General features: G+C 36.5%; 6 protein-coding genes across 10 annotated transcripts; 3 read left to right on the top strand and 3 right to left on the bottom strand.

Annotated features, from left to right (window-relative positions):
- The first annotated feature begins 506 nt into the window (after positions 1-506).
- LOC124307553 (TBC domain-containing protein kinase-like protein) lies at positions 507-4,510 on the top strand. Of its 3 annotated transcripts, none has more exons than XM_046769346.1 (14): positions 507-671; positions 849-1,061; positions 1,146-1,395; positions 1,476-1,704; positions 1,783-2,057; positions 2,210-2,356; positions 2,455-2,575; positions 2,666-2,827; positions 2,912-3,089; positions 3,167-3,373; positions 3,432-3,691; positions 3,789-3,916; positions 4,028-4,190; positions 4,258-4,510. In XM_046769346.1, exons 2-14 carry the CDS (start codon positions 857-859, stop codon positions 4,363-4,365), a joined length of 2,433 nt encoding a protein of 810 aa, XP_046625302.1. In that variant the 5' UTR covers positions 507-671; positions 849-856; the 3' UTR covers positions 4,366-4,510. The 3 variants fall into 3 exon arrangements, with proteins under 3 accessions (XP_046625302.1, XP_046625303.1, XP_046625304.1); XM_046769347.1 differs by having other exon boundaries at positions 507-678; XM_046769348.1 differs by lacking the exons at positions 1,476-1,704; positions 1,783-2,057.
- A 1,792-nt stretch (positions 4,511-6,302) lies between these two features.
- Positions 6,303-13,117, bottom strand: LOC124307554 (apoptosis-inducing factor 1, mitochondrial). Its single transcript, XM_046769350.1, has 12 exons — positions 12,954-13,117; positions 12,269-12,576; positions 12,124-12,178; positions 11,762-11,910; positions 11,571-11,701; positions 11,306-11,481; positions 11,030-11,221; positions 10,659-10,855; positions 10,315-10,567; positions 9,989-10,173; positions 9,599-9,871; positions 6,303-9,508 (listed from the first exon to the last, which is right to left on the bottom strand). Exons 1-12 carry the CDS (start codon positions 13,042-13,044, stop codon positions 9,437-9,439), a joined length of 2,082 nt encoding a protein of 693 aa, XP_046625306.1. The 5' UTR covers positions 13,045-13,117; the 3' UTR covers positions 6,303-9,436.
- Positions 6,963-9,024, top strand: LOC124307558 (protein broad-minded-like). Its single transcript, XM_046769356.1, has 6 exons — positions 6,963-7,076; positions 7,157-7,507; positions 7,582-7,898; positions 8,199-8,376; positions 8,461-8,676; positions 8,765-9,024. Exons 1-6 carry the CDS (start codon positions 7,008-7,010, stop codon positions 8,879-8,881), a joined length of 1,248 nt encoding a protein of 415 aa, XP_046625312.1. The 5' UTR covers positions 6,963-7,007; the 3' UTR covers positions 8,882-9,024.
- A 110-nt stretch (positions 13,118-13,227) lies between the features above and the next one.
- LOC124307562 (uncharacterized) lies at positions 13,228-14,263 on the bottom strand. Its single transcript, XM_046769360.1, has 4 exons — positions 14,151-14,263; positions 13,871-14,023; positions 13,578-13,792; positions 13,228-13,491 (listed from the first exon to the last, which is right to left on the bottom strand). Exons 1-4 carry the CDS (start codon positions 14,152-14,154, stop codon positions 13,441-13,443), a joined length of 423 nt encoding a protein of 140 aa, XP_046625316.1. The 5' UTR covers positions 14,155-14,263; the 3' UTR covers positions 13,228-13,440.
- On the top strand, positions 14,257-19,999 carry LOC124307555 (T-complex protein 11-like protein 1). Of its 2 annotated transcripts, XM_046769351.1 has the most exons (10): positions 15,252-15,379; positions 15,590-15,709; positions 15,876-15,989; positions 16,083-16,377; positions 16,473-16,991; positions 17,082-17,266; positions 17,402-17,568; positions 17,677-18,936; positions 19,448-19,505; positions 19,950-19,999. In XM_046769351.1, the coding sequence occupies exons 1-8, from the start codon at positions 15,369-15,371 to the stop codon at positions 17,901-17,903; spliced, it is 1,638 nt and encodes a 545-aa protein (XP_046625307.1). In that variant the 5' UTR covers positions 15,252-15,368; the 3' UTR covers positions 17,904-18,936; positions 19,448-19,505; positions 19,950-19,999. The 2 variants fall into 2 exon arrangements, with proteins under 2 accessions (XP_046625308.1, XP_046625307.1); XM_046769352.1 differs by lacking the exons at positions 15,252-15,379; positions 15,590-15,709 and adding an exon at positions 14,257-14,395.
- LOC124307552 (regulator of telomere elongation helicase 1 homolog) lies at positions 18,644-23,347 on the bottom strand. Of its 2 annotated transcripts, XM_046769344.1 has the most exons (12): positions 23,083-23,346; positions 22,582-23,005; positions 22,205-22,460; positions 21,815-22,075; positions 21,388-21,701; positions 21,095-21,301; positions 20,845-21,007; positions 20,466-20,723; positions 20,153-20,392; positions 19,543-20,055; positions 19,228-19,372; positions 18,644-19,135 (listed from the first exon to the last, which is right to left on the bottom strand). In XM_046769344.1, exons 1-12 carry the CDS (start codon positions 23,213-23,215, stop codon positions 19,056-19,058), a joined length of 2,994 nt encoding a protein of 997 aa, XP_046625300.1. In that variant the 5' UTR covers positions 23,216-23,346; the 3' UTR covers positions 18,644-19,055. The 2 variants fall into 2 exon arrangements, with proteins under 2 accessions (XP_046625300.1, XP_046625301.1); XM_046769345.1 differs by lacking the exon at positions 19,228-19,372 and having other exon boundaries at positions 23,083-23,347.
- Between the last annotated feature and the right edge of the window lie 3,598 nt (positions 23,348-26,945).

The raw sequence follows: 26,945 nt of genomic DNA, 5'->3' as shown, positions 1-26,945 counted from the left end.
ATTTTGCTGTGAATCTCCGTATTGAGGCCAGTTTAATGTGAGACACCCGACTCTGCGAAACCATGTGAATTAAATAGCTTCACGAGGGCAAATTGACGTATCGTTATAACATCATCAGAATGAATCGTGTGGCAAATACATTCACAGTTTGCGGTAAATGTCTAACATTCTAAAAACCTCTTATCAATGGCACAAGAAAGCGCCTATCGCCGCGTTTATTCGAAAATCACGCGATGAATTGAGATAAAAAGCAGACGACTTCTAGGTATGTTTTCTTTTTTCGTTTTTCTAAAGTCTGTTACAAAAAGTGACGTATCGAATGATTTGAAACATGTTACGGAAATGTAAAGAATTGTTCGATTTCTGAGGTTTGATAGAATTATTTGTTGAGCGTAGACCACATTCAATCAAGATTTCGATTGAAATTAATTGTCTCTCCGGGACTCAAAGATTAAAGGTAGGGTTAAGGGAACACGTGTTTCCGGTGTGGAATTTTTAACAGAGGTTTTCGACGCTGTCCAATGCGTAGTCTGGTGTTCTACCATGGAACTATATGGAACTATCTTCAGTTTTTGACAGCCGTGTGACAGCTAACAGCTGATCGGTAAAATGCTGCAAGAAACGACGCCTAACATTTAAACGCTTGATATTCTTTGTTGGTGCTAAAATCGGTAAGAGGTGATTGAATAATCAATAAAATTATAATGCTAAATTATATTTCAAGTATGAGGAACTTCCATTTACCGTTATTTTAAAAGTAATACAGTTAATCATCTTTCGAATATAAGGGCCTTAGCAACGCCTACTTGCTGATAATTTTACTCATGCATATGAATTCCCCGTTATAGAAAACAATATGTGCCCAGCTTTGCTGGAAGATGATGAGCGTTGTCTAGGTGGAACGACGTTCTTTGCTAGAAGTCATCCAGTCGAGTTGTGTGGCAGCAACGGACTGCCGCTGACTCCAAATTCTATAACAATCTATGGCAGGTCTCAATTCTTAAAGACGATAGAGCATTCAAACCTGTCCACTTATCTGGATATAATTAGGAGTAAACATGGCAAGTCTTTGTCGCTATTCAGGAATATAATTCTGTGAGGAATACAGAGTCTGCTTATCTTTTCACTTGCATTTTCGTTATCAGAAAGGATTGTCGTTGTGGCTGAGTATAGCGGAGAGCCTTTAAGCAACAGGAATAATTTATCCCTGGAAACTGTGAAGAAGATTTTGTACCAATGCCTCCTCGGTCTATGCCACATAAATAAATTAGGCTTGGTACATAGGCACCTGAGCCCAGACAATATTTTAATTACCAAAGATGAAAATGTCAAGCTGTATAATTATGGACTTTATTACATGACGGATAGTGGCAGAAACGTTTCTTTCCCAATTGGGTAATATATTATATTTTTAATTTCTTGATTACTATAAATTTTACACATTGGATGTTCCGTAATGACGATGTAATTTTCAGGTACCCAAAATATCTAGCACCAGAGGTATTTTTAGGAAATAATCCAAATGGTGTGAAGGTCGATAGTTGGTCTCTGGGGATGATAATTGCTGAATGTTTGTTAAAACAGAATATCTGGTCTGGTGTCAAGTTAGCCCAATGTTTGCGCAAAGTTTTGAGCCTTATAAATTCAGAGACAACGATTTTTGAAAGAATTGCGAGGGAAAATAACTGCTTAAAAACCTACGAGGTATAAAAATTTTTTAATTTGATATAAAAGTTTTGCTCTCGAAGAGAAAAACTTAACCCATTGATTTGAACCTGACAGGCGTTACCAGAGGTTGTTAAAGACTTCATTGATTCCTGCCTTCAAATTTACCCAAGTAAAAGAAAAACTCCAGAAGAATTGTTACAACATACTTTATTCGAAGAATTTTTAAAAAAAGATTTGGTATCGAAAGAACAAAAGATCTATAATAGTGTTACTGCGAGAAAAATGGATGAACTCTATTATTTATGGCAACTTGCGGGTGGCGATATTACAATGGAATTAAAGAAACAAGGATTAATAAGATCTCGACCTCCCATTTTGTCTGTACCAAAGTATGTTTAAGCTTATCGATATATATCTATATATATATATATATATATATATTTTTGCTCTAATGAATAATATAATATAATATATAGATATATATATATATTAAACCTGAACTTGAAATATGTAAACAAAAAATGAATTACACATATTTCAGCTTAGTGGTACTGCTGGGCCAAATATTTGGTCGCAGAGACATGGCTGGACTGCTTGACTTGAGAGTGGTTAAAGTACCTTTGGATACATTACGGCAGCGATTATGTCACATTCCATTTACAGCCAATTACCCTCGATTGATGAACGGGTAATTAACATACATTTCGCTCCTGACTAAACTCCACTGTGACAATCTAAAATAATTCATTGCCTGTTGCAGTATGCTTCAAATTTTTTATTTTACAGGGCACACATCCAAGCACAGGACAATTTGACGCGTGCTGCGTCACAATTACCATTAATAATTAGAGAAAGAGACACAGAATATCAATTTTATAGAATTGTACTCTATGAAAGATTACTGCAGGTGATACTTTCAATCAAAGTCATACATGCATATTTGTTGTAGAATAAACTAAATACGTTTCGAATTATAATATCCGACCATTAAACTTAGGGTTATCCAATCACTAGAGATGCCATCATTAGGGAGGCTCACAAGGACATTCCACCACTGGTGCGAGGCCGAGTTTGGGCAGCACTGCTGAATGTAAGTGGCGACATAGAACGCAGATACCAAATGATTGACAAAGAAACGCCAACGCATACAGATCGACAGGTACAAAGCATTTGAAATCAGATTTAAGCTAAAGTGTACTAGAAGGAACGACAAATTTATTAAATTTTAATTCGTCTTCACAAGATTGAAGTCGACATTCCACGATGTCATCAATACAGTGAATTATTATCCTCGGGAGCAGGCCATCAGAGACTGCAGAGATTACTAAAGGCCTGGGTTAGAGATAATCCTAACTACGTATACTGGCAGGGCCTAGATTCACTAACAGCACCATTCTTGTTCCTCAACTTTGATAATGAAGGTGATCCTTTGAAGCAGTATTCTTGTATCTAGTCACCAATGAATATTGCATCACAAAAATATTAAATTTCCTTTCAGCTCGAGCATTTGCTTGCATATCAGCGTTCATCCCTAAGTATCTTCACAAATTCTTTTTAAAGGACAACTCTGCAGTGATCCAAGAGTATTTGGGCAAATTTTCTCAAACCATAGCCTTTCACGATCCACAGTTAGCCAATCATTTGAAATCCATCAATTTTGTCCCAGAGTTGTTTGCAATACCGTGGTTCCTGACAATGTTTTCACGTGAGTATCTATGACAAATATTCACTGATAAAGTTGCTAATTATTAATTTCTGCACAGATGTATTTCCTCTACACAAAATCTTGCACTTATGGGACAAACTTCTACTGGGAGATTCTTCGTTTCCCTTATTGGTTGGTCTAGCAATACTTAGGCAACTGCGAGATTCGTTACTCACATCAGGATTTAATGAATGTATTTTACTATTCTCTGATCTTCCTGAAATCGATATCGAGCTATGTGTCAAGGACTCAATGGCCATGTATTACAAAACGCCAGCCAGCATTACTTACAGGAGTCATCAACTCGATCAATCAAAGGTGAAACTGAAATTACCATTAATTCAAAATTTTGTGCAGTCGACTAATTTTGCATTAGAATTCTAAGCAGTAACAGCTGATATTTATACTTTTATAGGCAACAAACTGGATTGACCCTGAACCAGGGACTGAAAAAATGCCAAGAATTAGCATTAAGGACTTTATGAATCTCTTGCAAAACAGTAAACAAAATGTGATTGTCGTTGATCTACGGAATAACATACAGTGAGTAATTACTTCCAGGATTTACTAGTACAATAAAATAACGTAAAAAAGAATCGATAATACATTATACTTGAGTTCTCTAATAATCATCAATTTTTCTAATTTTTATAGATTTGAAAGGGGCGCAGTTTTGGGTAGCATCAATATTCCATTTACAAGTGTTCAACTTTCTCACACAGACATAATGTCGCTTGGTCCACATGCCGAACCGCTAGCAAATAACAGAGACAGCATTGTCGTAATTATTGGTCAACACGATCAAAACAATGCATTGGTAACGTTTACATTTATATTCCCATCCGTCTATTATGTTGAATGTTTAAAACAGAATATTTGAACAGTTTACAGAATTTCTGATAAGCTGTCGTGTTCTAAGAGTGTGTTCCCTAGAAGGAGGCATTTACGCTCTACGTTCCACTGCTCCGCATATTCTGGTTCCACCACGATAGAAAAGAACAAATTTATACCATTATACCATTTTTTTAATAACACATAAATATGTCTTGTATGATCTGTAATTTATAACATACGTTAGTTTATCGTATACATTGTATAATGTTCCCTTAAAAAATAAAGATTTGTATTTCTTCATGATACTTGTTTGTCCTGTGTTACCATGACAACTGTACCAAATATAGTAATATGGTGAATGGTATCAAAATGTGTGGGTATCTCCTACTGAAATAGTCAGTGGTATCTCTAATGTTGATTTCAACTCTGATTTTAACTATCATTGTTTTTTAATCTCTGAATGACCGTGCTCTGAATAAAAGCGTGCATCACACACTTTGACAATGGAAAATATGCCACTGCCCCTTCGGAAGTGGATAAACGAATGTGTGAAAGAAAAATTCGAAACGACTATCGAGGAGGGGTTGAAGAAGAATGAAAATGCGCACGAAATTGCTCAAGATATGATTCAATCTAAGGAAATGACAGAACTGATTGCCAGAGTAAAGTCAGTCATTGATGAGCGCTGCTTGTCCTCCAGAGCTAATTCTGTAGCTATAAATGAGGCGCGACCCGAGACGTCTATGTCTATTTCCAGCGATTTGTCTGGCGAGGATTGGGGGCCCATGCGAGCAATTGGAAGTGACAATTTTTCCTATATTGTGAATAAAATTAGCTATGAAAAACCAATCCATGTCAGATTAGCAGGATACGAAGCTTTGACACGAAGCGAAATAACTAATATTGGGAGTAGTCAATCGTGGGAATTACTGTTGAAAGCTTTGAAAGATGGAATCGTTGATGAGAGTCAGCCTATATTTGAGGCAAGCTTACAGGCTCATGCTCAATTATTAAATGGGTCTCAGGCACAGCAAGATGTCTTAACAAATTTGCTAAACGCATTCAGTGCACTGTATCATTCGAAACGGCTACATCATATGTTGCCTACATTTGTGTCTGGTATTAATTTCAAGATAAACCTTCATGAGAAATTACTTCGTATAATGCACTTGATCATTCAACACCAGGAAGAAACTTTGAAAAGCAACAGAAACACAGAAAAATTGTTAGAGGAAATGATGGAACAATTTCTAGCTTTTCTAAGTTCTCATACTTTTGGTATTAGCAATCAGCTGCATATCCTGACCACGCTCAATATCTTGTCAGTTTTGGAGCCTAAGTCAGACTGGTCCAGAAAATGGGCTCACAGCTTAACAACGCTGAAAATATTAACAACTGCTCTAGGAAAATCCCCTGCATTATTACAAAGCATCATCTATATTGTAAGGGTTGGTATGGTAGAATCGCCAGCGGCTCTTACGGCACATATTAACGATGAGCCATTTGAAGTAAATATCTCTGGAGACACCGTCAAGACTGTGACGTATCTCCATTCTCTGTGCTTTTTAGCTCAGCTTTGCAGCAAGGCTGCTGGTCGACTTTTACTGTCTGAAATTCAACTGAATGACCCGTTCAACATCCCTGACTTTATGCTGTCTCTGTTGAATTCGTTGAATATTTTAGCACTTTCAGAAGTCCCAGCAAGCATTTATGATATTTCTCGCTCAGCTCTGCAGAGGCTGCTCGATTCTCCATCAGTTTTATATGATGCTAGGTTTTATCAACTAGCTCTTGATCCGTTATTGAGAGTACCACCCCAAACTGAACGTAAAATACATCCTCACATGATAGATGTGATGATGCGAGCCTTGAATACGGAAGAAGGTTCGCGCTTTATAATCCATAACTCTAGTGCATTCTCATTGAATTGTAAAGAAAAATCGACTGCTACTTGTCCAGCAAATGCAGTTTTGGTATACGCTGCAGATTTGTTGCGGCAACCACTTTCTATTATGAATACAGAGTATGTGATTGATTTGCTTAAATTCATAGGAAGATTATTTGAGTGTTATGATGTATGTCACGTGGTAAAATATATTTTACAAGATGAATTTTATTCAGCAATCGCCCATCTGTACAACAAAATGGATAAGTACTCAATGGAAAATGAAATGAAAAAGCAATCTCTCGATAGGTAGGAAAATATCATTTGCTCTTAATTTTAGATAATGTTTCCTTCATTTCATTTTTCTTTTACAGAGCAATTAAGACTACGCTGCTTAAAGTGGTTTCTCTACCTCTCGCTTTACAGTTATTGACTCGTGAGGAGTCAGTTTTTGAAGAACTGTTGCGAGGCTCAATAGAGCCATTCAAGTCGTCTTGGAGCTGTAATAACGTTGTTGCTGTTCTGTCCACTGCGGCTTTGGAGCCAGTGGGTTTTACGATCTTGAGAGACCTAGCCCCTCACTTCTTATCAAAAGTATTAACTGATATTTGCACAAAGTTAGAAGATCCTCACAATTTTCATGATCCTTGGGAAGATTGTGTTGTAAAAGAGTTTTTACACATCCTAAGACTATTGTCGTTGAACAGCTTGTGTACGTTTAATCAGCTCTTACGTTATATTAATATTCAAATTATGCAGAAACCTATTTTTCAATAATTTTTTACAGGCTTCATCGCTCTATTGGATGATACAAGTCAAGAAATTTCATCTAGCAAAGACAGTCACCCCAGTAATTTATGGGAATTATTACAACATTCTGTAAACTCTAATTCACCATATCACTGCCTTGCGCTTATGGCGCTGAACGTTTTCCTCGATAGCTTGAATGCAAATATTTTTTTGAAGCACGTACTGAATTATCAGGTACGAATTATAAAAGAATCCAAAGTATCTACAGCTTGATTTATGCTACAAATCAATGTGAACTTTTGTTGTTTGTAAAGGAACTACTCCTCAATCTTCAAGAAACGTGTATCATCGAGATAGAAAGCGATGGCGAACTTAAAATAATATATGCAATTGATGAGGCAGGTTTCCATCGCCACAAAGTACTTTTGAAATCCTATTGCATTATAACTAAATTCATTGGTGATACAGAAGTGCTAGAGCAGACAGAATTGTTTTCTAAATTACCGCCTCCTGTGAAATTTGATGTGGAAAAACTTTGCCCCACCATACCCTTACATTCAGAATTAGGAAGATTTCTCCAAGAAAATAAGCCTGGACTCAGAGATAATGGATGGGTGTCACAAGCGAGGAAGGCTCATAAGATTTCTAGTAAAGAACCAATACAAGTAAGCATCAAATTTCAGCAGATAAGAGTTTCTCTTTTTCAGATCTGATGTTAAATTTTTTCAAATATGTTTAGCATTCCGTCGTGATTAATCTACTTGATCAAATGCAAAAGGCAGTTCCTGAATTAGAATTGACAAACCATTTCGAGTGGCCAGTGCATAATGATCACGACACACTGATGCCCCAAGAAGTTTACGGCATTGAATTAACTTTGCTGTACGCAGAACAAAATCGGCTTATGAAAGTTACGTCACTTGCGAAAACAAACTTGAAAATTTTCTTGAAAGAGGTTCACGGATTCATTAAGTATTACGGGTGGAAAAAAAATTTTGAAGGATTTGACTGGTTCATTGCAAGTGTTTTTATTATTTGTGATGGAGATATGGACAGGTGAGCATACGCAATTTTTAATTTTGTTGCCTCAGGTGGCCGCGAATCACGCTTTTCAGAAGTAAAGTTCTGTAACTAATTGCCGCAATTTGTTAAAGACCTTGTACTTTCCATAAAAAGTGACTCTAGCAAACCATATTTCATCATAGGCAGGTCTCAGATTGAAAACTTCACCGTCATTGCAGTAGCTTGAAAGTTACGTGGCTCAGTTTTAATGGATCATCACTGACCTGCCAAAGTTAATGTAAAAATCAAAACCAATTTTATATCACTTTCCTAATGAGTTGTATACTTTTCAAGGTGTAAAACTTTCATCACGCAAATAGTTCAATTCCCATCGATTATTTACATTTGGCCTATGCTAGGAAAAGCTGTGAGTCGTGAACAGAATTTACCTGTAAACTTTCAAACCACATTCTCACATCTCCTGGAAAATATCGTGGCAAATGAATTGCCTAGCATCAAATACGCTTTAAAGGTTTTTGTCTTTACATAGTGGATTTTTCAAAACTCAGACCCGGAATTTTTCTTAAAAATAATATGTGTCTGTCAAATTTCACAGAACAACTGCGGTACAGACTGGTGGATTATTTGTGATGAAATCATATCTCAATGTTTCTGGAGGATACTACCATGGTGCGAAATCATACATTTGCTAACCATTTGTATTTTGTATCCAGCTGACTATCCATTGTATTACTGTACATCGTTGTTACACTACAGTCAAAACCAACTTTTAGAAGATGTAACTGCTGGAAAAATGTGGCCAGAACATATGGTGCGTAAAATTATTCTCGTAGCTTAAAGCAGCGAGAGTTTTCAAAAATTACAGTAATTTTACCGTACATATGATTTCAATGTTACAGGATTTAACTGACTATCGATCTGGAAATCATTTACAATTGATGGATCTTTTATCGAAACGGTATCGCAATATGACTTTGCCCCTGCTTACATACCAAGAGGCAGCGTTAGTTACATGATTTCCTATCTAATTACCAAGACCGAACTTCTTCCAGAAGTAATAACAAGTACTGCAATAAGCACAATACTTTAATATGACAATCATTTAATTAAGCACAGTGTACGCAGGAAATTACAATAAAATGTATGTTGATTACTGTTACTACTGCATAGTTTTTGCAGGTGATGAGAGTCACTAAACAATTAAAACCAGAATATTTACTTAACGGTGAATAAAAACTATCATCCGTATTCACCATCAATGATGTCCTTTATTTTCTAACAATGTGCATAATTTAGCGTTCGATATTTATATATTTATTGTAATATAAATGCACATAGACTTTGTACGATTGCGAGAAAATGTGACAATTACCCGGATTTCGGATAAAACACTAACTTCCTGATTCTAAGAGAAATGATATCTACAATATTTTATGTTTCCTAAAGTTTATCTGTCAAATCATTAGAGATCGTACCTTAGTACAGGGTGTAAAATACATACAAGAACTAGATAGCAAGTAACACGAATATTTACAAACAGTGATTCGATGGTAAATGCAACTTCAGTGCTATCAGTCTTCGTGAATGCTAAACAGTTTAGCTACCTCGTTCAGATCGTCGTACCTTGTTCCACTAGCCAAAACCTGGAGAGTTAATTATTCATTTTATCAAATCCCAGATATATCATGCCCACTGGAAAATGAGCATAGAAATCCATGAAAGTAGTAGCCTACCTGTCGAGCAATGGACATGCGATTGAATATGTTCCACAAGACAATGCCAACTACGACGTCATCGCGTAGATAGAATATAACTCCCTTTCCAAAGTCGTCACGGGGCTTCTCTACTTTATTTCCTCCCTCGTCTTCACATGATTTACTGTCTTTTTTGTCACTTTTGACATTCTTTGTAGACTCTGCTGATTTCAACCCTTCTACAGATGCGTGCTTCTGGGATACCGGTGTTGCTTGTATAATTGCTGCCGATTTGTTACCCTGTGAATTGTGCTGCGGGAAGAATATACAATTAAACTAAGAACAGTCAAAATTGCTTACAATCATAATGCAACATGATGTATGATATTTCGAGATAAACCAAAGATAAACCAAACTGCATATTTTCACCTCTTCACTAACTGATCTCAAACCCTCATTGGATGCAGTGACAGCAGCAAGCGGGGTGTCTTGATCCGTTGCCTTAGCAAAGACACCTACTGTTGGTAAGGATGCGTCAACGATCCCTATTGCTTCGTAACCAATTTCAGGTCCAAGATCTGACCAGAACATGGACTGATGCAAGTAGGGTTTACCTGAAATAGGACGCAAGTTTATAGATTCATGCTCTACAAGTTAATCGATGAGTACTGCTATTTGATTGGTCTAAGTTGCAGTAAACGCTATTTCTGCTGTTATTAAGCATCAAATCTATGGACAAAGAAAACTTAAACTACCAGCGCCAGTCATATTTTCGCCTGCTAATCTTCCAGATATAACAGCGTGATCGTGATGCTCAACTCGCCTTCTGCCCAATCTCACGTCATAGAAACAAGCTGCATCCCCTGCGACCCATAAATCGCTCCTTGCTTCTAATTCAGCATTAACAAGATAACCACCAACTTTTGCGTCAATTTCAAGATTAGAAGATTGAGCTAATTGGGTATTCGCTTGCGCACCAACTGCTACGATAACTTGATCTGCGTCAATCTGTTAATTACAAACACAGAAATTCCCAGTTACAAAAATATAAATCTTTAGTCATTATTCCCTTCATTTTGTAAATTAAGGATTTACTCACTTTGGATCCATCTGTTAAAATTAGTTTCAAGTGCCCACCCTTCATTTCGACATCTGCAACCTCAGTTTCAGGCATACATCTCACTCCTTCGAGCATTGCTTTGGTCGTAGTCCATTCACTCAAGTATTCAGGCAGCACTTGAGCCATTATGTATTTTTCTTTAAAGATCTGATGAACCGTTTTTTGGTCTGGATTTACTGCAAAATTCAAAACTCAGTCACCAGAGCATTTTCACGATACCTGCCAGGATTATTCACACACATTTGAGTCCATTTGAATTTTTTTCCTTTCATTAGATAATCTGTAGCACCAATCAACTAAAAAATCGTTGATAACTGAGTTGTGCAACAAAGGTGCAGAGTAACACTTACAGTTTCTGACCAAAGAACACGCAACTTCGGAACCAAGGAATCCTCCACCAACAATAACTATATTCTGTACTGCTGAATCACGAATGCTCTCCTCTAGCTTGAGGAAGTCTTCTATTGTTCTGAATGGTACGATCTTACTTTTAATTGCATCATCCGCAGTTTCAAATATTGGAAGGTTCTTGGGCGAGGCACCTATAGAATTCATTTTTCATTGAATTAAATATCACGAAAGAATACTTAGTATATAGCATTATTTGTTTCGAAAGGTAAACACACCAGTGGCTAATAAACATTTTTCATATTTTATTTTGTGACCATCTTCAAGTACTGCCGTCCTATTAACGACGTCAATTTGACTAACTTTCCATCCTAAAGCTACGCCGATACCTCCTTTATGTGATTGTGCTAATTCTGGAACAGGAGTGTAAAATTCTGGAGGCTCATAGAACAAGCTGGGGAGAAAACGAGTGAGTTATTCAATTGCATGGTAAAAACTGCATTAAAGCTCAGATTATCCACCGGATCATAATATTGTGACTACCTTCGGTCTGACCCGTTCCATTGTTTGAATTTTAATTTCTCTGTAGTCTCTCTGTCTTTGTTATACCAAAGCTCTTTGGACAACGGGGGCCTCATGTAGGGGAGGTCCCCTTCTTCCGTTACAACCAGAACCTAAAGTAATGAATAGTGTAAAATAATCCAATTCTTATGAAAATCTGTAGAATCAACTACCTTTGCTGTGGGATCTCTTGATTTTATAGACCTGAATGCTGAGAAAGCAGCTGTTCCTCCCCCGATCAAGAGGTAAGGAATTTCTGTTACTATTTCTGAAGAGACAGCTGGAATCTTAACTTTCTTTCTCTCTGCTTTTTTCTTCTTCTCTGGGAGAAAGAAATATAAATTGCAGTAACTACTCCGTAGTCCAATAATAAAATTTGAGTGGCAGATAACAAGTACTACACTTTTATCTCTACCTTCTAGTTCAGTAAACTTATTCATTTCATTAAGGCCTAATCATATTTTACTGAGTGTTAATAAACTGGCTCATTTTGATATAATATGTGCAATATTAGTTATCACAACTCTAGTCTTACTTTGTTTCGGTATTTGAAGCGTTTCAGATGTTTGCAACCAGCCCATTCGATTCACCTGCAAAAGCATTAAGAATTGTAATTTCTTCAAATAAATATTGCAACTTTACTTTCCTAAAGTGAAAAGTTTCTTCCTCAATATAGTTACCATGTATATGGTGGCTCCAGTGATGAAGAGAGCAGTCAGCAATTGCATCCATACCCGTTGCTGCTTCTTGCGGTTGCCATCTTCCTCGAATGGTTCTGGCCTTTTACCACAATCCCGGTTGGGACTCAAAGGGCATTCAACATTCGGATCGATTGGACAAACAGGATCTGAGGAAAATGATCCCTTCGATTTCGACTGATTTGAAGGAATGCATTCTTCCGCTTTCAACGTAGTGCCGGGTGGTCTGTTAGGATTACCCGGCTTCTTATCACCGGCATCGCTGTAGTTTCGACTGGCACTTATAATACCTGAAATTTTTTATGTGCAAAAAAAAATTAGAAACTAAAATGATGTCTTACTCACGAAATCTACTGAAAATTATATTTGAATTGTAGGTTAACCGAAGTCAAATAATCGGCGCAGGGTGGTTCAAGGTGTAGGAAAATCAGTGAAAAATCTGACACGATACTAAGTTTTCTGAACGAGAGGAGGACAGTTAAAAATATTCGTATTTTCTTTCTGATTATCTGTACAACTTTAGGACTCGCTTATCATCAACTACTAAATGTACGTGTTAAAATCTTCGAATAGTCTAGAAAAACATCACGGTGCCGCATGAGGTTTTCCGAAGTTATTCGATAGACTTTAACTTGACAATCAAATAATTTTCTCGTTTTATACTCACCGATATATTTTAAAGGAATCTGCTCGTAGCTCAGGCATGGTTTTCTTGTAATTTTTGATAAATTCTTGATCGCGTACCCGTATCTTAACATTTTCACGAATTACTTTTGGTGCTACGGGCGCGCGGCCCTAGACTCTAAGGGCAATATGGCGATAATCCCGGTTATAGCCAGTAAATTTTCGATTTGTGCCTCTGATGCCGCCACCTGTGACCAACACGCTAGAAACTAAACATGTATTTTTTCGCTCCGAATTTAGTTAGACAGCGCTCTGTCTTACCGAACGGACCTAGACAGAGAATCCTAGAATTTAAAAAACTTGCGGGACATGACGTTAACATTGTTTATAGATTAGATATCGCGTTTTATCCCTGCAAGATGTAAAGAATACGATTGAAAACAAATAACGTAATGAACATCGACTAATTCAAGAGGTTTATTGGAGTGCTACAGAAACAATTCTTGTTCCAATCGTTTCTCAATACTTTGTCAGTAAAATAGCGGAACATTGTATCCTCGAACGTATCCGAATTTGTGCATCTGTGAAAATAGAAATTAGAGTGACACTTTTATGATTAAAAGGCATAATTTAGGTTGAGATTTCAGGGATGCATTGACATTCGTACAGCTATTATAGTGAATATGAAAAATCCTCCTCCGATCATTAAAGCTCTATTAGACTGCCTCATCTTCGTATCAAACTTCTGTTGCCACGATCCACAGGGAACTGGCAATTCGTCCATTAAACAAGTACTTTTGCACTGCTCAGGACATTGAATTGGTGCATAACAATCTTTCGAGAGCAATACTCTAACTGCCCTCAACTTCCGTGGAAATTGTCCTAAGATATGAAAAATGTGAATTTGTTGACAAAAATATAATTACATATAAAAGAATAGTGATCGATTCTGAGATTTACCCAGTATCATTTTTCTGGAATGAAGAATTCCAATTTTGCAGCATGTAAAAGTTGCGCCACGCCACATCACACGTAAAATGTACGCAGCAACTTTACGTTTACTGTTTACTGAGACGCATGTGTTAATGGCTTGACCACGTTTAACTCGAGGATCTATATTAGAGGATCTCGTATTATACAGGAACAGACTTTATGGAGATTGAGGGTCGACTTCCCAAGGAAGTGGAAAAATAAATTCAAGGAAAACTACAACGGTCCAAGCTGCCAGACGTTCTCGTACCCATTTTAGGAGAATATAAAAATGAAAATCAACGAGTTGCCACGAGTGAAAGACAAAGGAGTTGCGCAGGTGGGTGTCGTCTGCTTGTCGGCTGCTGCAGGCTGGTGCTGTCAATAAATATTGGCCAACTTCACTTTTCTCCATCAGACTCCAGTCGCCTTCGCTGTACTTCACAGCAGTCACACGAGCCCGCAGCACTCGTAGCAAGCTTCAAAGTTGTAAACAGTACCACAGCTGTTCCGGACGTAATTAACCATTTTTAACTTGTAATTGGTGTTTGTTTCTGAATTCCAGTAAATTAAAAGTGTTTTATACCCATATAGACTACGCCACTATTTCAAATATTTTTCGAACAATCTGCAGTAAAGGTACAATGCCGATGTTACTATAATTTCTACTTTTTTTTCGTTAAATCCTTTCAAGGTGAATGAATCATTTGAACGATGTGTCATTCACCTGCCGATACGCAGTTAGTAGTGATATAGGTACTGCATTAAATTGTGATGGAATTTTCTAGAATAATTTCAATGACGCATCATTATTTCGGTACTTATCTAAAATTTACACTTTTTTTCGTGCTTTTTGATCCCAGTTAAAACTACATCTTATCATGAATGTTGTTAAAAATGTAACCTCAAGATTTACTTTTCGTGTTTACAAACAGATCAATACATCCTCATACTTGTTATATACATGGGTTTACAAAGTGTTATCTTTGCCTGCTAAACTTCTGTTGTCCGTATTACAAAGAAAAAAGAAAAGAGTTGTGAATTCTACATTGATTATTGATTAAGTGATTGCATGTTAATATTCATTGTATTAAAAAATAAATAACAATTTCCATATCTTATTTACGGAAAATCTTTTCTATCCCCATTCGTTTAATTCAGAGCAAATCATCATTGTGTTACCATTATTTATGCACACTTAAGCTAGTGAATAAATTAAATAAATTTATGCAAACAGTTTTAATGTCTGACCGACAAATTGGAAATAGGAATTAGCGATCACAAAGAACAAAATAAACACTCTGGAAAGTGGCTGTGTGTGTCCATACTGTCTTGCACCAAACGAAGTTCTTTTTATAGATAGCGTCTGACCTCTTTGGCTACAGCTGTTAGAGCATTCAGCTAGTGGTCGAATTTTACTTCAAACCGCGTTGCTTCTAATTTCCAAGTATTTTGTCCTTCAATTTGAATTTTGAAGTTTGATAGAACAATGTTAGACAGGTGTGTCAATAAGTGAAAAATTTATCCTCAGACCCCAGATTTATTAAGTCTATCGCAATTGAAAATTCTTTACTAGTCCTAACATTAGAGTAAAGATTGTCCGTCTTAATGGAATATTTAACATAGATTTGACTGTGACTCATTTGAATTTGATTAATTCTAGATTGCCTTTCGGTAAGATTGTTATTTATTGCCCTATTTGTACCGCAGGTATAAAGTTTTACGCAGTGCTGGTGTGGTATGGGGAATTACGATCTGTTGTCTCTTGTTCAATCGCAAATTGCCAGGCTCAAGGATATTCTTTAGTTTAATCCCTGCTTTTCTTTGGCGGTCAGTACTTAAAGCAATTACTGCGATATATCATCGACACTTAATTGGTGCAAATTTTAATAGAAATAAAAAGATTCATGCAATTAATATATATTCAAAACCCTTGAACTGTTGTGTGTCTAAACTTAATTCTGAACTTTAATAAATCTCAGACTTTCTGTTACAGAGGTGATAAAATGAAAAATGAAGAGGAGCAAAAATGTAATAATAACCAGGCTAGCGCGCCAGTAGAAACTCGTGTGGACAATCAAAGATCGGCTGAAAACAAGAACACGCAACAGTGAGTTTATCAATTTAAAATTCTAGTGCGTAGTGCACAAGTTTTTAAACAAATCATTTGAAAAGAAACTCAAAAATTTTTTCTTCAAAATAGATCGCAGGTACAAAACTTTATGCTTGGAGGCCTAACCGGGGCATCTCCTCCAAAATTTGTGTCCTTTGAAGAAATAATGAAGGCAGCAAATGGTATGACCAATATGGCCCTAGCGCACGAAATCGCTCTTGATAAAAATTTCAAATTGGAAACGCTGGATCCACCAAGTGACAGCTTTCAAAAAAAAGTTAAAGAAACAATGCATAATATATTCTGGCAGCTGCTAGCCCAAGAGTTGGCCGAGGATCCACCAAATTATAATCAAGCATTAACTCTTCTTGGTGAAATAAAAACGGTAATTCAAATTTCCCAGTTATCAGCTTTCAAATAGGTCTGAATAGAATTTGCATAAGTGTGTCAATATTAAAAGGCCCTGATTTACCTCCTCAGGCTTTGGAAGAACTCCTATTGCCTCGGCATACGAAGATACGAGAAAACATTAATGAGGTCCTGGACATTGATTTAATTAAACAGCAGGCAGAGCAGGGAATTTTAGATTTCCGTCATTACGCTAACTTTATTATCTCCATTATGGCAAAATTGTGCGCACCAGTCAGGGATGAAAAGATTGCAGAGCTAGCAACATCGACCGATGTTATTGAGACATTTAGGGGAATTTTGGAAACTTTGCAGTTGATGAAGCTTGACATGGCAAACTTCACGATAACTTTAATAAGACCTGAGATTGTTGCATCTAGTGTTGAATATGAAAAAAAGAAATTTGCTGAGTTTTTGAAGGTCAATGAAGATGGTCTCCAGTTAACGAGAAAATGGCTGCTCCGAAATTTGAATATGGAAAAATTGACCACATCTTCCACGGATATCAATGCAGTTCGTCAAATTACACACAGCTTACTAACTGAGGCGTACTTAGACCTCTTAGAATGGAAATTCAATCCAGATGCAGAGGTACTTAAGCTTATTGTTCATTATATAACTGTGCAAGATGAATTTAGTAACATTCTACATGTACTATACTGTTTCTTATTTCTATCATAGACGCTGATGATGGACCAAGGGCGATTGGTAGAATTACGCGATCGAACCTGTAGATTATGCATAGCAGGATCAGTGTTGCTGGTAACTAACAACACTATTGGTGCTCCCCTTCAAGGGGTTACGAGTTTTAAGAATAGCATGAAACAGCATCTCGCCGTGCTTTTGGAATCCGTTCATTCCAACGAGTAGGTTCAAACACTATTTGCGATTAATCCCTTATGATTTTAGAATTGCTAGAAAATTTTACAAGCTTTCATGATAATCAAATTTTGGAGCGTTAACTTTGTCTGATTTAGTTTCTCAACATTTTTTTATTTCAGGGAGCTGGCAACTGTGATGGTTAACATTGTACTGCAAGTTACAGCCGATGTCAAGGAAACACTGAAAGAAATTGGTGCTTCAGAATTGTCTCCAGAGCTGGAGTCTCTTCTCAGTGCTCAGATATTAGAAATTGCCAAGCCTGATCACAAGATTCGAAATCTTGTCAGTAAGTATCTTCAATTTATCGTAGATTCAATATTGCGACATGCTCGAATAATAATATTCTATTATCTTTGAGTATTTTCGATTTAATCAAATGAAATTCTCTTTTCAGACATAAGAATCCGACAATTTCTACAAAAAATCATACAATCACAAACGGCAGGTCCGCAGCAGATACCTCCAGGGCTATCGTCTCTTCAGGAAGAACTAGCTGGTATTGCAGCGCAGTTTTTGATCATTGTATCCCATAATCGCAGTGTATTTGGCGAATATTATCTTGATATCGTGACCACGGCAATTACTGGCGAAAATGCTGCGACTCCCATGAATACTGAGTAGATTCAGAGAAGCATGTGTAGCTTTGACTTAGGAATTCGTTCACACATATGTTGAGACGTATGTTACTAGAATTTGAACAGAAGGCGGCTGATTTCGAAAATATTTGGCTGTAGAATGCTGGGAACACTACATCCGAATTAACGTTCGTGTAACATTTTCACTGACAGTAGTACCCCAAAAAACACGTAGATATATTTTCGATGAAAACTGTAAACGCGTGAACTGCAATCCAAGAAAACACTAGAAAGAGGAATGGAAAACAGCAAAAGCAAATTTGACGTGCCTTGTCATTTGAAATGGATATTTACACTAATAATCAATTTTATGCAAGCGAAACTCTTGGAATATTGAGTTCATTTTAAATAGTACTTGTTAGTCGTAAAAATTTTGGATAAATTTCGAATTTTGCAACATATAGGGGTGGAAAGAACGAAAGAGCACGGTGATTGTAAATTTTAATGAATTCATTTACTAACTGTTAATAATACGCACGCATTAATATATACATGTATATATATATATAATTATATATACACTTTACTGGAATTATATCTTTAAATATATATCTGAACCATTTGCGGTACTGATTTAAAAAATTTACAAGATACAGAAATACGTTTAAGTGAAAAGTATTAGAAAATATACAGAATTTCAAATTAATTAATGTAAGCTGTAGTTCCTAAAATAGAACAGATGGATACTAGCCTACACATTGTATGCAGGCATTTTTTTAGTCTGCCCATCGTCTAAATTGTGAATTGCATAACAAGTGCTAGCCAACAATTGATAGATTCTTACACAATATTTGTGTGTACGTTTATAACTGAAAGCGTAAAATTAGAATATATGATTATATTGTATTACGGACAGGAACAGTTGTGGAACAAACACTCGAAAGTAGCACTTTGAATAATCATGAATTATGAAGTAATTCACAATTTTTGTACCTATGAATGAATAAAAATAATAAATATTCATAAAGAACAATTGATGATTCATTAATTAATGATAGCCGGATTTGTAAAAATAAATGGTGAATTTATTGAGTTAGTTTGCATGATTGCACGTAACACTTAATACATAAATTACATAGCAATTACTTACAAATCACATATAAATAGATATTCATTCGGGATCACGGATTAATTTGATTTATAATTCTAACCTCTCCAGAAGCCTAATATGACTATCGAAGTCACTAATATGTTGTTTCTTTAAAAAACTCCTGAAACCTGAAATAAAAATAAAATTAATTGTTTCGCAATTCTATGATTGAGAAAGAAATATCGACTGAGTACAAATGACTAAAGTAAATAATGTTTACCCTTAAATAAGTGCCGTAGATTATTCGTCTTTGGGAAAAGAAATTCCAATGTTTTCAAGAGCTGGTCGTAATCAGCATTTTTTGTATAGTTTTGAATCATTATTGAAAATATCTTATAGTTCTCTTTCGTCAGGGATCGTTTGACCTACAAACAAATGTTAGATTTGATATTGTACCACGAAATAGAAAAAGGAATAAAATAGTACCCATTGGACTACAGGTGCCTGCAAGCAATTTGCTGCCGCAAATCTTGAATTGATAGCATCAACTTTAAGAATGTAAGTATTAATAATTCGTTTAATTATTTTTACGCACTTCTTTCAAGTATACTGTGCCAATTTCTTTTTTTTCACTTGATGCTGCTTTTTTTAATGCAGTACCATTTTTTGTATGCGTCTGCACCTCAATGTTTGCTGAAGGCGACTCAACAGACGTTGACGGCTCGGGTAATGCATCAAGTTTTACTCCTACAACATGAATTTTTCTCTTTTTTGCAATTGGCTGTTCAACATCCTTTGTCAGCTCACATCTAGTCCAATCCGTTTTTAATTTGCAATTGCTGAAATCTATTACAGGCTTTGATTTTGTTTCTAGCAATTTAAAAATGTCTTTTTCGTTTCCTTCAGTGATCGGCCACTTCGTTGGTTTAGTTTCTGTGTATTTATCGATACTAAAATCATCAATAACCACAGATGGAACACTTCTGTCTTGTTTTATACCAGGATTTGCAATTCGAGAGTGAGTTTCACCAAACGCACCATCACTAGTTCGTGGAAAAAAATCCGGGCTACTCATAGTAGCTGCTACCTTCATATTTGGCTGTGGTAGCTGTAAGCAGTGTAAATGAAATAAGTACGTATGCAAATAAATAATAGGGATTTTAAATGATACAATGTTGTCCATTTTATAATCTACAGATAAATACATCACGCTCTGCGGCTCTGAAGAATTCTCTCAAGTCTTTCGTGATCACTCCAAAGTTGGTGAACTTTTTGATGTGAGGCTGCAACCAAGCTGACAATTGTTTTCTGAATCCAGGGTTTTCAAACCGACAGTCACAGAGGATTATCGCACCATAATCATTTTTATGCCGTATGACTCGGCCAATAGCTTGATTTACTGCTCGAGATGCTTCGAGCTGGTACCATTGTTGTCCTGTTAGTGACTAGAAATTAAGACATTATAATGACTTGAGCTAAGTTTTATTTAAGTGCAATACTATTTCAGAGTCATTCTACCTCTTTATCTCTGCTTCTACTTTCTTCCAAGTATTTTTGCTTCAGAATAACTCGTGGATCTTTCAATGGTGGAAACGGGAGGCCTGTTACTAAAACAGCACGACCATTCATATCTGCAAAGTCTAAGCCTTCACTGACTTTACCTCTGCAAACAGCCATAAAAATGGCACCTTTGCATGATGGGTCTTGAATTTTTTCATAATACTCGTTCATAGTATTTATAAAAACATGTTTCAATTGACCTTCAACATAAATTGGCTGGAAGAATAATAAATATTTGTTGTGCTATAGTTACGTACACATTACGTATAATGTTATATATTTATATTTATTTTGCTTTATGATTGCTATGAGTTATATTTCAGAAATTTCATCTCACCTTTCGTTCACATATCTTTGTCCATAAGCCAGAATTTTGCCATTCCTCTTGGCACTTCTTTAAAATCGGGTACGATGGAAAGAAGACCAGCATACCGTGCGGTATTAAGCAGCTGAAGTTGTAGATGGTACGTCCAAGAGATGCAATGTATTTTGGATCATTGCTGAAAATTTAATCCAATGGTGATTCTTAGATCAATTTTGTTATGGCTTCATTATTTCTACAAGCAGAAAAAAATGGAAACAAGTACCGTGTATTGAATGATGAATTCAAAGGGTGTCCATCAGGGCCGTTACTCAACACGCCGACACATACTTGACGACCAGTGACTATATGGGGATTTTCAAGCTGCACGCCAATGGGTATGGCCAGTTCGGAGATGAGTGGTTTTAATGGGGACAGGGTGCCACTTGTTAAAACAATAGAACGTATTCCTTGTTCTACTATTTGTTGCATCCTGTATTTGGTAAGATAATAAGTATAACAGTTTGAATGTTTAACGGTGATAATCGATTTATATTGAATATATTTAGTTTTGTTTACCCAAAACCAGGACTGAAACACCAGTAGCTAATGATTTTCCCCTCAGTTTTTGAGGGTGTTTTTAAGGCATCCCAACCATCGTTTTTTCGACCTTTCTTTACTTCCTCTGGCATAACATGCACCTTGTAACATCGTTTAACTCGATCTCTGTAGAGCGGCGATGCCTGGCCACCACTGAAAACTACTCGCAGCAAGTCATTGAATTTTTGTAAGCCATTTCCTTTTCTTGAAAATGGTGAGGTGCTGGTTGTTGATAAATAAAGTACAATTTTATCCAGTTTATCAATTACCAAAGTCTCTTTGCCCTGGGTCAACTGTAATGAAATGAAAATAAATCCAGAATGTGGAAAAATTGTAAGAGTAAAAAGTGAGACGGTGAAGCGGAAATCTTTTTCTTGAATTGATTATGATCCTTCTATATACACACCTCAGCTTTTTCAAGGAGCTCAAAAATGTATCCCCCAGGAAATGTCTCACCCTCGTCTTTCTTTTTAATTTCTATACTATCGATTGCCTTTTCGAACTCCAAAAACATTGCCTTTAAAATACACAGATCTTCTGGAGTAAAGTCTTTCTGAGATCCACTAGCAGTATCGAAAGCAGGTTCACTTGAAGATGCCTCATCCGCCACATCTTTCATCACTGTGGTGATCTCATCTATACAAATAGCTATATCTGTACTGCTTATCTATATGTAAAATATTTCACTGGTTAAAATCAAAATAAAACAAAAAGTCAGGTTCGATGTCAGCGGTGAAATTTTTTTGCAGACATATTGATATGCATCTGAAAATGATTAGGTATTTCAATCCTTTACTTGCAGGGAAGCAGATTCTTCGCAAGTCTTTTCAACATTGTGAGCTTCATCCAAGAGAAGAATATTGTTCTGTAACTCAAGGCCTTGCGCTTTCCTTGTTTTTGGATCCAGAATGTAATTGTAGGGCATGAAAGTGATATCTGCCGACTGCTTTAGTTCTTTGGATAAAAAATATGGGCAACATCTCAACTTCTGTCCAGTTTTTACCAAATCTTCAATATCAAGAATTTCTTGGCCAAAAATAGGATCCAATTTCCTGGATAGTGAGACACAGAAAAAATAAAGCTGGTATATTAGAAGTAATATTAAAATGTATAAATATTTCCTGGTCTGATGTATCCGCATAAAAACTATCGACTAGTTTCATGGAAATTTACCTAGCATCGACATTATTGTAATAGTGACAAGTTCGAGACTTGACTTTTGACTGACACATGTGAATTTTCGTTGCACTGTTAGTTTCTTTGGAAACTTCGGGATGAATGCAAAGCTGATCCCTTGAGCCTATTACAGCAACTTTAACGTGTTTGTAAGAAGTTTTTTTGAGTTCTTGCATAGCCTGCGATAACTGCGAATGCGTTCTTGAGGCATAAATTATTTTTGGCATTCCCCAGCTGAAGTTTGTCGACTGATCCAACTGCCCAGCTGCTTTCTCTAGGGTTTTTGTCAGCCCTTCAAAAAATTCACCTCCGAAAGCTGGCTTCTCAATTGGTCCCATTAGAGCCTCAGATTGAAGCTGCGCCTTTTTGACTAAGAGCCAACTAAGTGAAGAGCATAAGAGGCACAAAGTTTTTCCAGTTCCTGAAAACATTCTCAGTATTTTATTAAAAGATAGTTTATGTTAATAACTATAAAAAAGCTGACCAAATCCATTATACCTGTTGGAGACTCCAGCACTCCATGTTTCGCATTCTGTAAACATTCGATTACTTTCTCCATGTATCTTTTTTGCACGTCATACGGTTCAAAAGGGAAAGTAACGATGATACCATTCAAATTAATGTCCGGCATTTTTTTCTGTTTCGTACAAGTAAGTGTATCCTATGACCAATTTCGAGGGCCTAATTTTGTGCAACAAGTCACATGGCACAGTTACATGCATATCTTTGACGTTTCCGCGCGAAAAACACCTAAGAATACGCTTTTAAAACTAGATGACAGATGTCGCTGCCATAAGTTTTTTTAGAAAAAAAAATCACTAACTTTCGATACATTCAATGGTTCGATTCGACGATCTCGATTTCATTAGGACGATGTTCACTACGATATTTTGGCGGGCTCTGTGACGTCACGATAAACATTTGACAACCGATCGAGTAGCCATCTTGATGATGAGTTGCCAAAGCCCAAGAAACCAAAGACTGAATTTTCGTGCGACAGAAGTAATTGCATTATGTGTTTACTGCTTTTGAAATAAAAAAATGTGCAATATGGATATGGATAAATAAATTCCTATTCGGAATAAGGTGGTTGCCAGAGACAGTCGTAGTATTTCAATTTGCCAAGGATCCCGGTTACGTATATAGTTCTGGCAACGATCCCGCTGCATTCGAAGGTCGCAATGCGGTACGTGTGAGTCGAATTTTGATATTCGTTTCCATTTTTTTCCCCGCATGTTGCATGCCGTGGTGTTGCTGTTTCGATTTCGTACCACTCGTCGCCAATACTTCAACCATAATTCCAACGGATTTGAGTAAATACGCAATTGAAAGAAGAACCGCGTTGCGCACCGCTCGCGTAGTGATTCTAACCGGTCGAGACTTGCTTTTGGGCGCTGCGTAGCATCAATCGCTTCCAGTCGCTTCAGAGCAGCCGGAGAGAAATTACGTACATACGCACGATCAGTTCAGAACTCTGATCGCGTTGTACAGGTTGTGTCACGTTATTCGATCAGTCTTCCCATCTAACTCAGCTGTGAATAATACACGAACGGCAGCGTGTTGTAGCCCAGAGAAAAAACGACCGAAGGTGAGTTTCGTGTCTCGAGTTTTCATTAATTTGTGAAACCTTAGCTTATAGTAATTTCGATTCTCGTCTCGTCATCAGGTGTCGGTTTATTCTTATTCTTTGTTGGCTGATTTTCGGTAAATGCGCAGTTACATTGTCAGCAAATTTTTTCAATCAGTCGGTTCTCGCAGGCAGCAATAGCACAAAAAGTAAGAGTGCCGAAAATGAAATTCAGTGTTATTACGGTGCCGATTCGCTGATAATACATGTGACTTTCTAAGGCTTTCTAGATTCATTATTCACAGATTGAAATTGCTCTTGGGCAATTTTTGAAAACAGTGACAAGATAATATTCTGATAATTTTCCGTTGAAGAGGACCTTATGTTCTGGTAAAATATACCCTGCGAAACGTGGTCTTCGTTTGAATTCGCGTCTGGGATTTCGAATCACGGCTCGCGTCTCTCTCTCTCTCTCTCTCTCTCTAAACAATTTTTACTTTTGATTGCAAAATTGTCGCTTGCGAATTACTGTCGTTCAAAGTCGACCAATCCAGGAGCATCCGATGGCTTAGAACAGCTGCCGAGTGCATGAAGGTCAAATGACGATCCACGGGCTCTTTTTTATAAGAAATCAAAATCGGGTCAATCGCTGATTTTTACGAGGAATACATTGATATCCTGTGGGGTGATATCCCAGGGTCACCTTGTATACACATTTGTGAAATACAATTGTAGGCAATTGATCACGGTGTGCATCATTTTCGCGTCGTTCCTCGTGTATATAAAGAAACTTATCGGACTTGGACGAACAATGGAAGAGTCTGGGTCGTGTTATGAGTGGGTTGTTTACATCTAACTGCGTTACTATAGTATATACGGATCACGGCGAATTGTGCAGCGTAACGTTCGAAAACAACAACGAATCTCGGTTTGTTTGCGGTACACTGTGAATATTTATAGAATTGCGTATCAACGATTTCATCTTCATCCGAATTTCATTTTAGGGCTTGATATGGTAATCCTTTATGTCGTAACGAATTGTAACAAAAGTTGATACATTACAGCGTTATTTATTTCAAAAATTCGAATGCCATGACCTTCTCGGTAGCCTAATTAGGTCTTGTTTCAAAATTACACTGAATTCAAATAAAATTACACAATTTACAAATTACGAAGCGATCGTGAATTAGAAACACGATCAATGCAAATCGTTAATTGATTTTTATTTCTCATATTATGTTTTTGAATAACTAAGCAGGAAATTTCGAATGCTGCTCACATCGATTTTAAAATCACATTACTAACCTCACCTGTGTTATCTTACCTGATTACAGAAAAAAATTGGCATAGTGATTATCTGGACTGAAAAACCCTGTCAATAAACTTCGGAAAACTTTGTGTAGTATCTGAACAGACGAATTTATTGCAGAAAAGCAACAGGTAATATAACCCAGATCATGGTTTACTTTGTGATGCAATTGATAACACTTTCCGCGCTCGGCATAACGTAAAATACTAAAACTGCATGCGCTCAACACCAAGTATGTGGATTTTGAATATGAATTATTAACAAAATGTGGTGTTTTACTTGATTACAGAAATTAATTGCAGCAAGATTGGTCGAGGTTAACAAATATCTGAATTGAGTGGACCTATCGATATATATTAGAGAACAATGCAGAAACTGAATAGGTCACAACGCTATCGATGAATAAAAAACAGGTACACATTTGAGATTATTCTTGATTATACCATCACGCTTCTTTCGATTTGAGAAACGTGTCAGTTACATGAAATTTATTACTACACAGTCTTTGATTATATTTTATGAAATTTTCAGTGTCGCCTATATTGATTTTTAAAATGAAATACTAATAAAATGTTGTTATTTCAGCTGTTTACAGGGACAGACTACACTGCAGCACTATTGACCGCATTTAGTAATGATCTGAAAAAACTAACCCTATCAGTCAATCTCTGAGAACAAAGTGAAAACCACACCAACCACTACAGTGAACAAAATAAGAAGGTGAGAAATCGAATGATTTTTAATTACAATATCGCTTTTGATCATAAATGATTTCAGCTGCTGACTGATTTCATGCATTTATTTAATAATTGTGCTATTTTATTAGCTCTCTATTATTAATTTCTTTAGTTCAACTGTTAATACGTCAGAAATCACTGAATAATTATTGAGAACGTTTTTACCCTTTTAGACAGTCTGTAGTGACACGAAATTGGATCCAAGTATATTGTGCGAGTAATATTCTGTTATATTTTTATTGCAGTGTAAAAAGTGCATCGCTTTACCATTCAACCTGAGATGCTACGAGAACTACTATTTGTCAAGTGCGGAGCAACCCGGAGGAGGTAAGAATACTTGTTTTATACAATTTTTTGATAATTCAATGTAGTAATTTGAAGCTGAATTTTTGTCCTTGTGCATCATGCGGTGAATAAATGTGGAAGTATACAGCAGTAATAATTAATTTGAGAACTGAAAATCCAGTGTGCTAAATTAATTCGAGTTTCTTTTTTTGTTTTTTACAGAGTCAAGCAGAGACATCCAAGTGACTTCTCCATTACTTGGCTACGTTGGTGAGTTTGCATGTGTTTAGGTTACGGGTATTTCCCTGGGTTTCCTCTGTCACGTGGCGTGGCGGTAACAATTCTTATACAAAACTTCAATTTCTTAGCTGCATGGATAGGCTCATTTGCGATGGCAACGATGTTTGACTTTCAGTCAAGTTATTTTTTGGAATTTATTTGACCATAGCTTACTTAAAGATAA

This window comes from Neodiprion virginianus, chromosome 6 (genome assembly GCF_021901495.1).
Source record: "Neodiprion virginianus isolate iyNeoVirg1 chromosome 6, iyNeoVirg1.1, whole genome shotgun sequence".
Taxonomy (NCBI): domain Eukaryota; kingdom Metazoa; phylum Arthropoda; class Insecta; order Hymenoptera; family Diprionidae; genus Neodiprion; species Neodiprion virginianus.
This window is presented reverse-complemented; position numbering and strand designations above follow the sequence as displayed.

Bases quoted from the DNA above. Each gene is read 5' to 3' on its own strand.
- LOC124307553 (XM_046769346.1), top strand. From the start codon at position 857: ATGTGCCCAGCTTTGCTGGAAGATGATGAGCGTTGTCTAGGTGGAACG. The intron at 1,062-1,145 runs GCAAGTCTTTGT...TTTCGTTATCAG, and splicing joins TATAATTAGGAGTAAACATG to AAAGGATTGTCGTTGTGGCT. The intron at 2,828-2,911 runs GTACAAAGCATT...CGTCTTCACAAG, and splicing joins CAACGCATACAGATCGACAG to ATTGAAGTCGACATTCCACG.
- LOC124307562 (XM_046769360.1), bottom strand. The intron at 13,793-13,870 runs GTAAATCTCAGA...TTCATATCTTAG, and splicing joins TTCCAGAAAAATGATACTGG to GACAATTTCCACGGAAGTTG. The intron at 13,492-13,577 runs GTACGAATGTCA...CTATTTTCACAG, and splicing joins TCATATTCACTATAATAGCT to ATGCACAAATTCGGATACGT.
- LOC124307554 (XM_046769350.1), bottom strand. From the start codon at position 13,044: ATGTTAAGATACGGGTACGCGATCAAGAATTTATCAAAAATTACAAGA. The intron at 11,222-11,305 runs GTGTGTTTACCT...TGAATTCTATAG, and splicing joins AAAATGTTTATTAGCCACTG to GTGCCTCGCCCAAGAACCTT. The intron at 10,568-10,658 runs GTGAGTAAATCC...TGTAATTAACAG, and splicing joins TTTTAACAGATGGATCCAAA to ATTGACGCAGATCAAGTTAT.
- LOC124307558 (XM_046769356.1), top strand. From the start codon at position 7,008: ATGGCGCTGAACGTTTTCCTCGATAGCTTGAATGCAAATATTTTTTTG. The intron at 7,508-7,581 runs GTAAGCATCAAA...AAATATGTTTAG, and splicing joins CTAGTAAAGAACCAATACAA to CATTCCGTCGTGATTAATCT. The intron at 8,677-8,764 runs GTGCGTAAAATT...TCAATGTTACAG, and splicing joins AAATGTGGCCAGAACATATG to GATTTAACTGACTATCGATC.
- LOC124307552 (XM_046769344.1), bottom strand. From the start codon at position 23,215: ATGCCGGACATTAATTTGAATGGTATCATCGTTACTTTCCCTTTTGAA. The intron at 21,008-21,094 runs GTACTTGTTTCC...TTAAATTTTCAG, and splicing joins AATTCATCATTCAATACACG to CAATGATCCAAAATACATTG. The intron at 20,724-20,844 runs GTGAGATGAAAT...TTATTCTTCCAG, and splicing joins CAAAGATATGTGAACGAAAG to CCAATTTATGTTGAAGGTCA.
- LOC124307555 (XM_046769351.1), top strand. The intron at 17,267-17,401 runs GTAGGTTCAAAC...TTTTTATTTCAG, and splicing joins GAATCCGTTCATTCCAACGA to GGAGCTGGCAACTGTGATGG. The intron at 17,569-17,676 runs GTAAGTATCTTC...TTCTCTTTTCAG, and splicing joins CAAGATTCGAAATCTTGTCA to ACATAAGAATCCGACAATTT.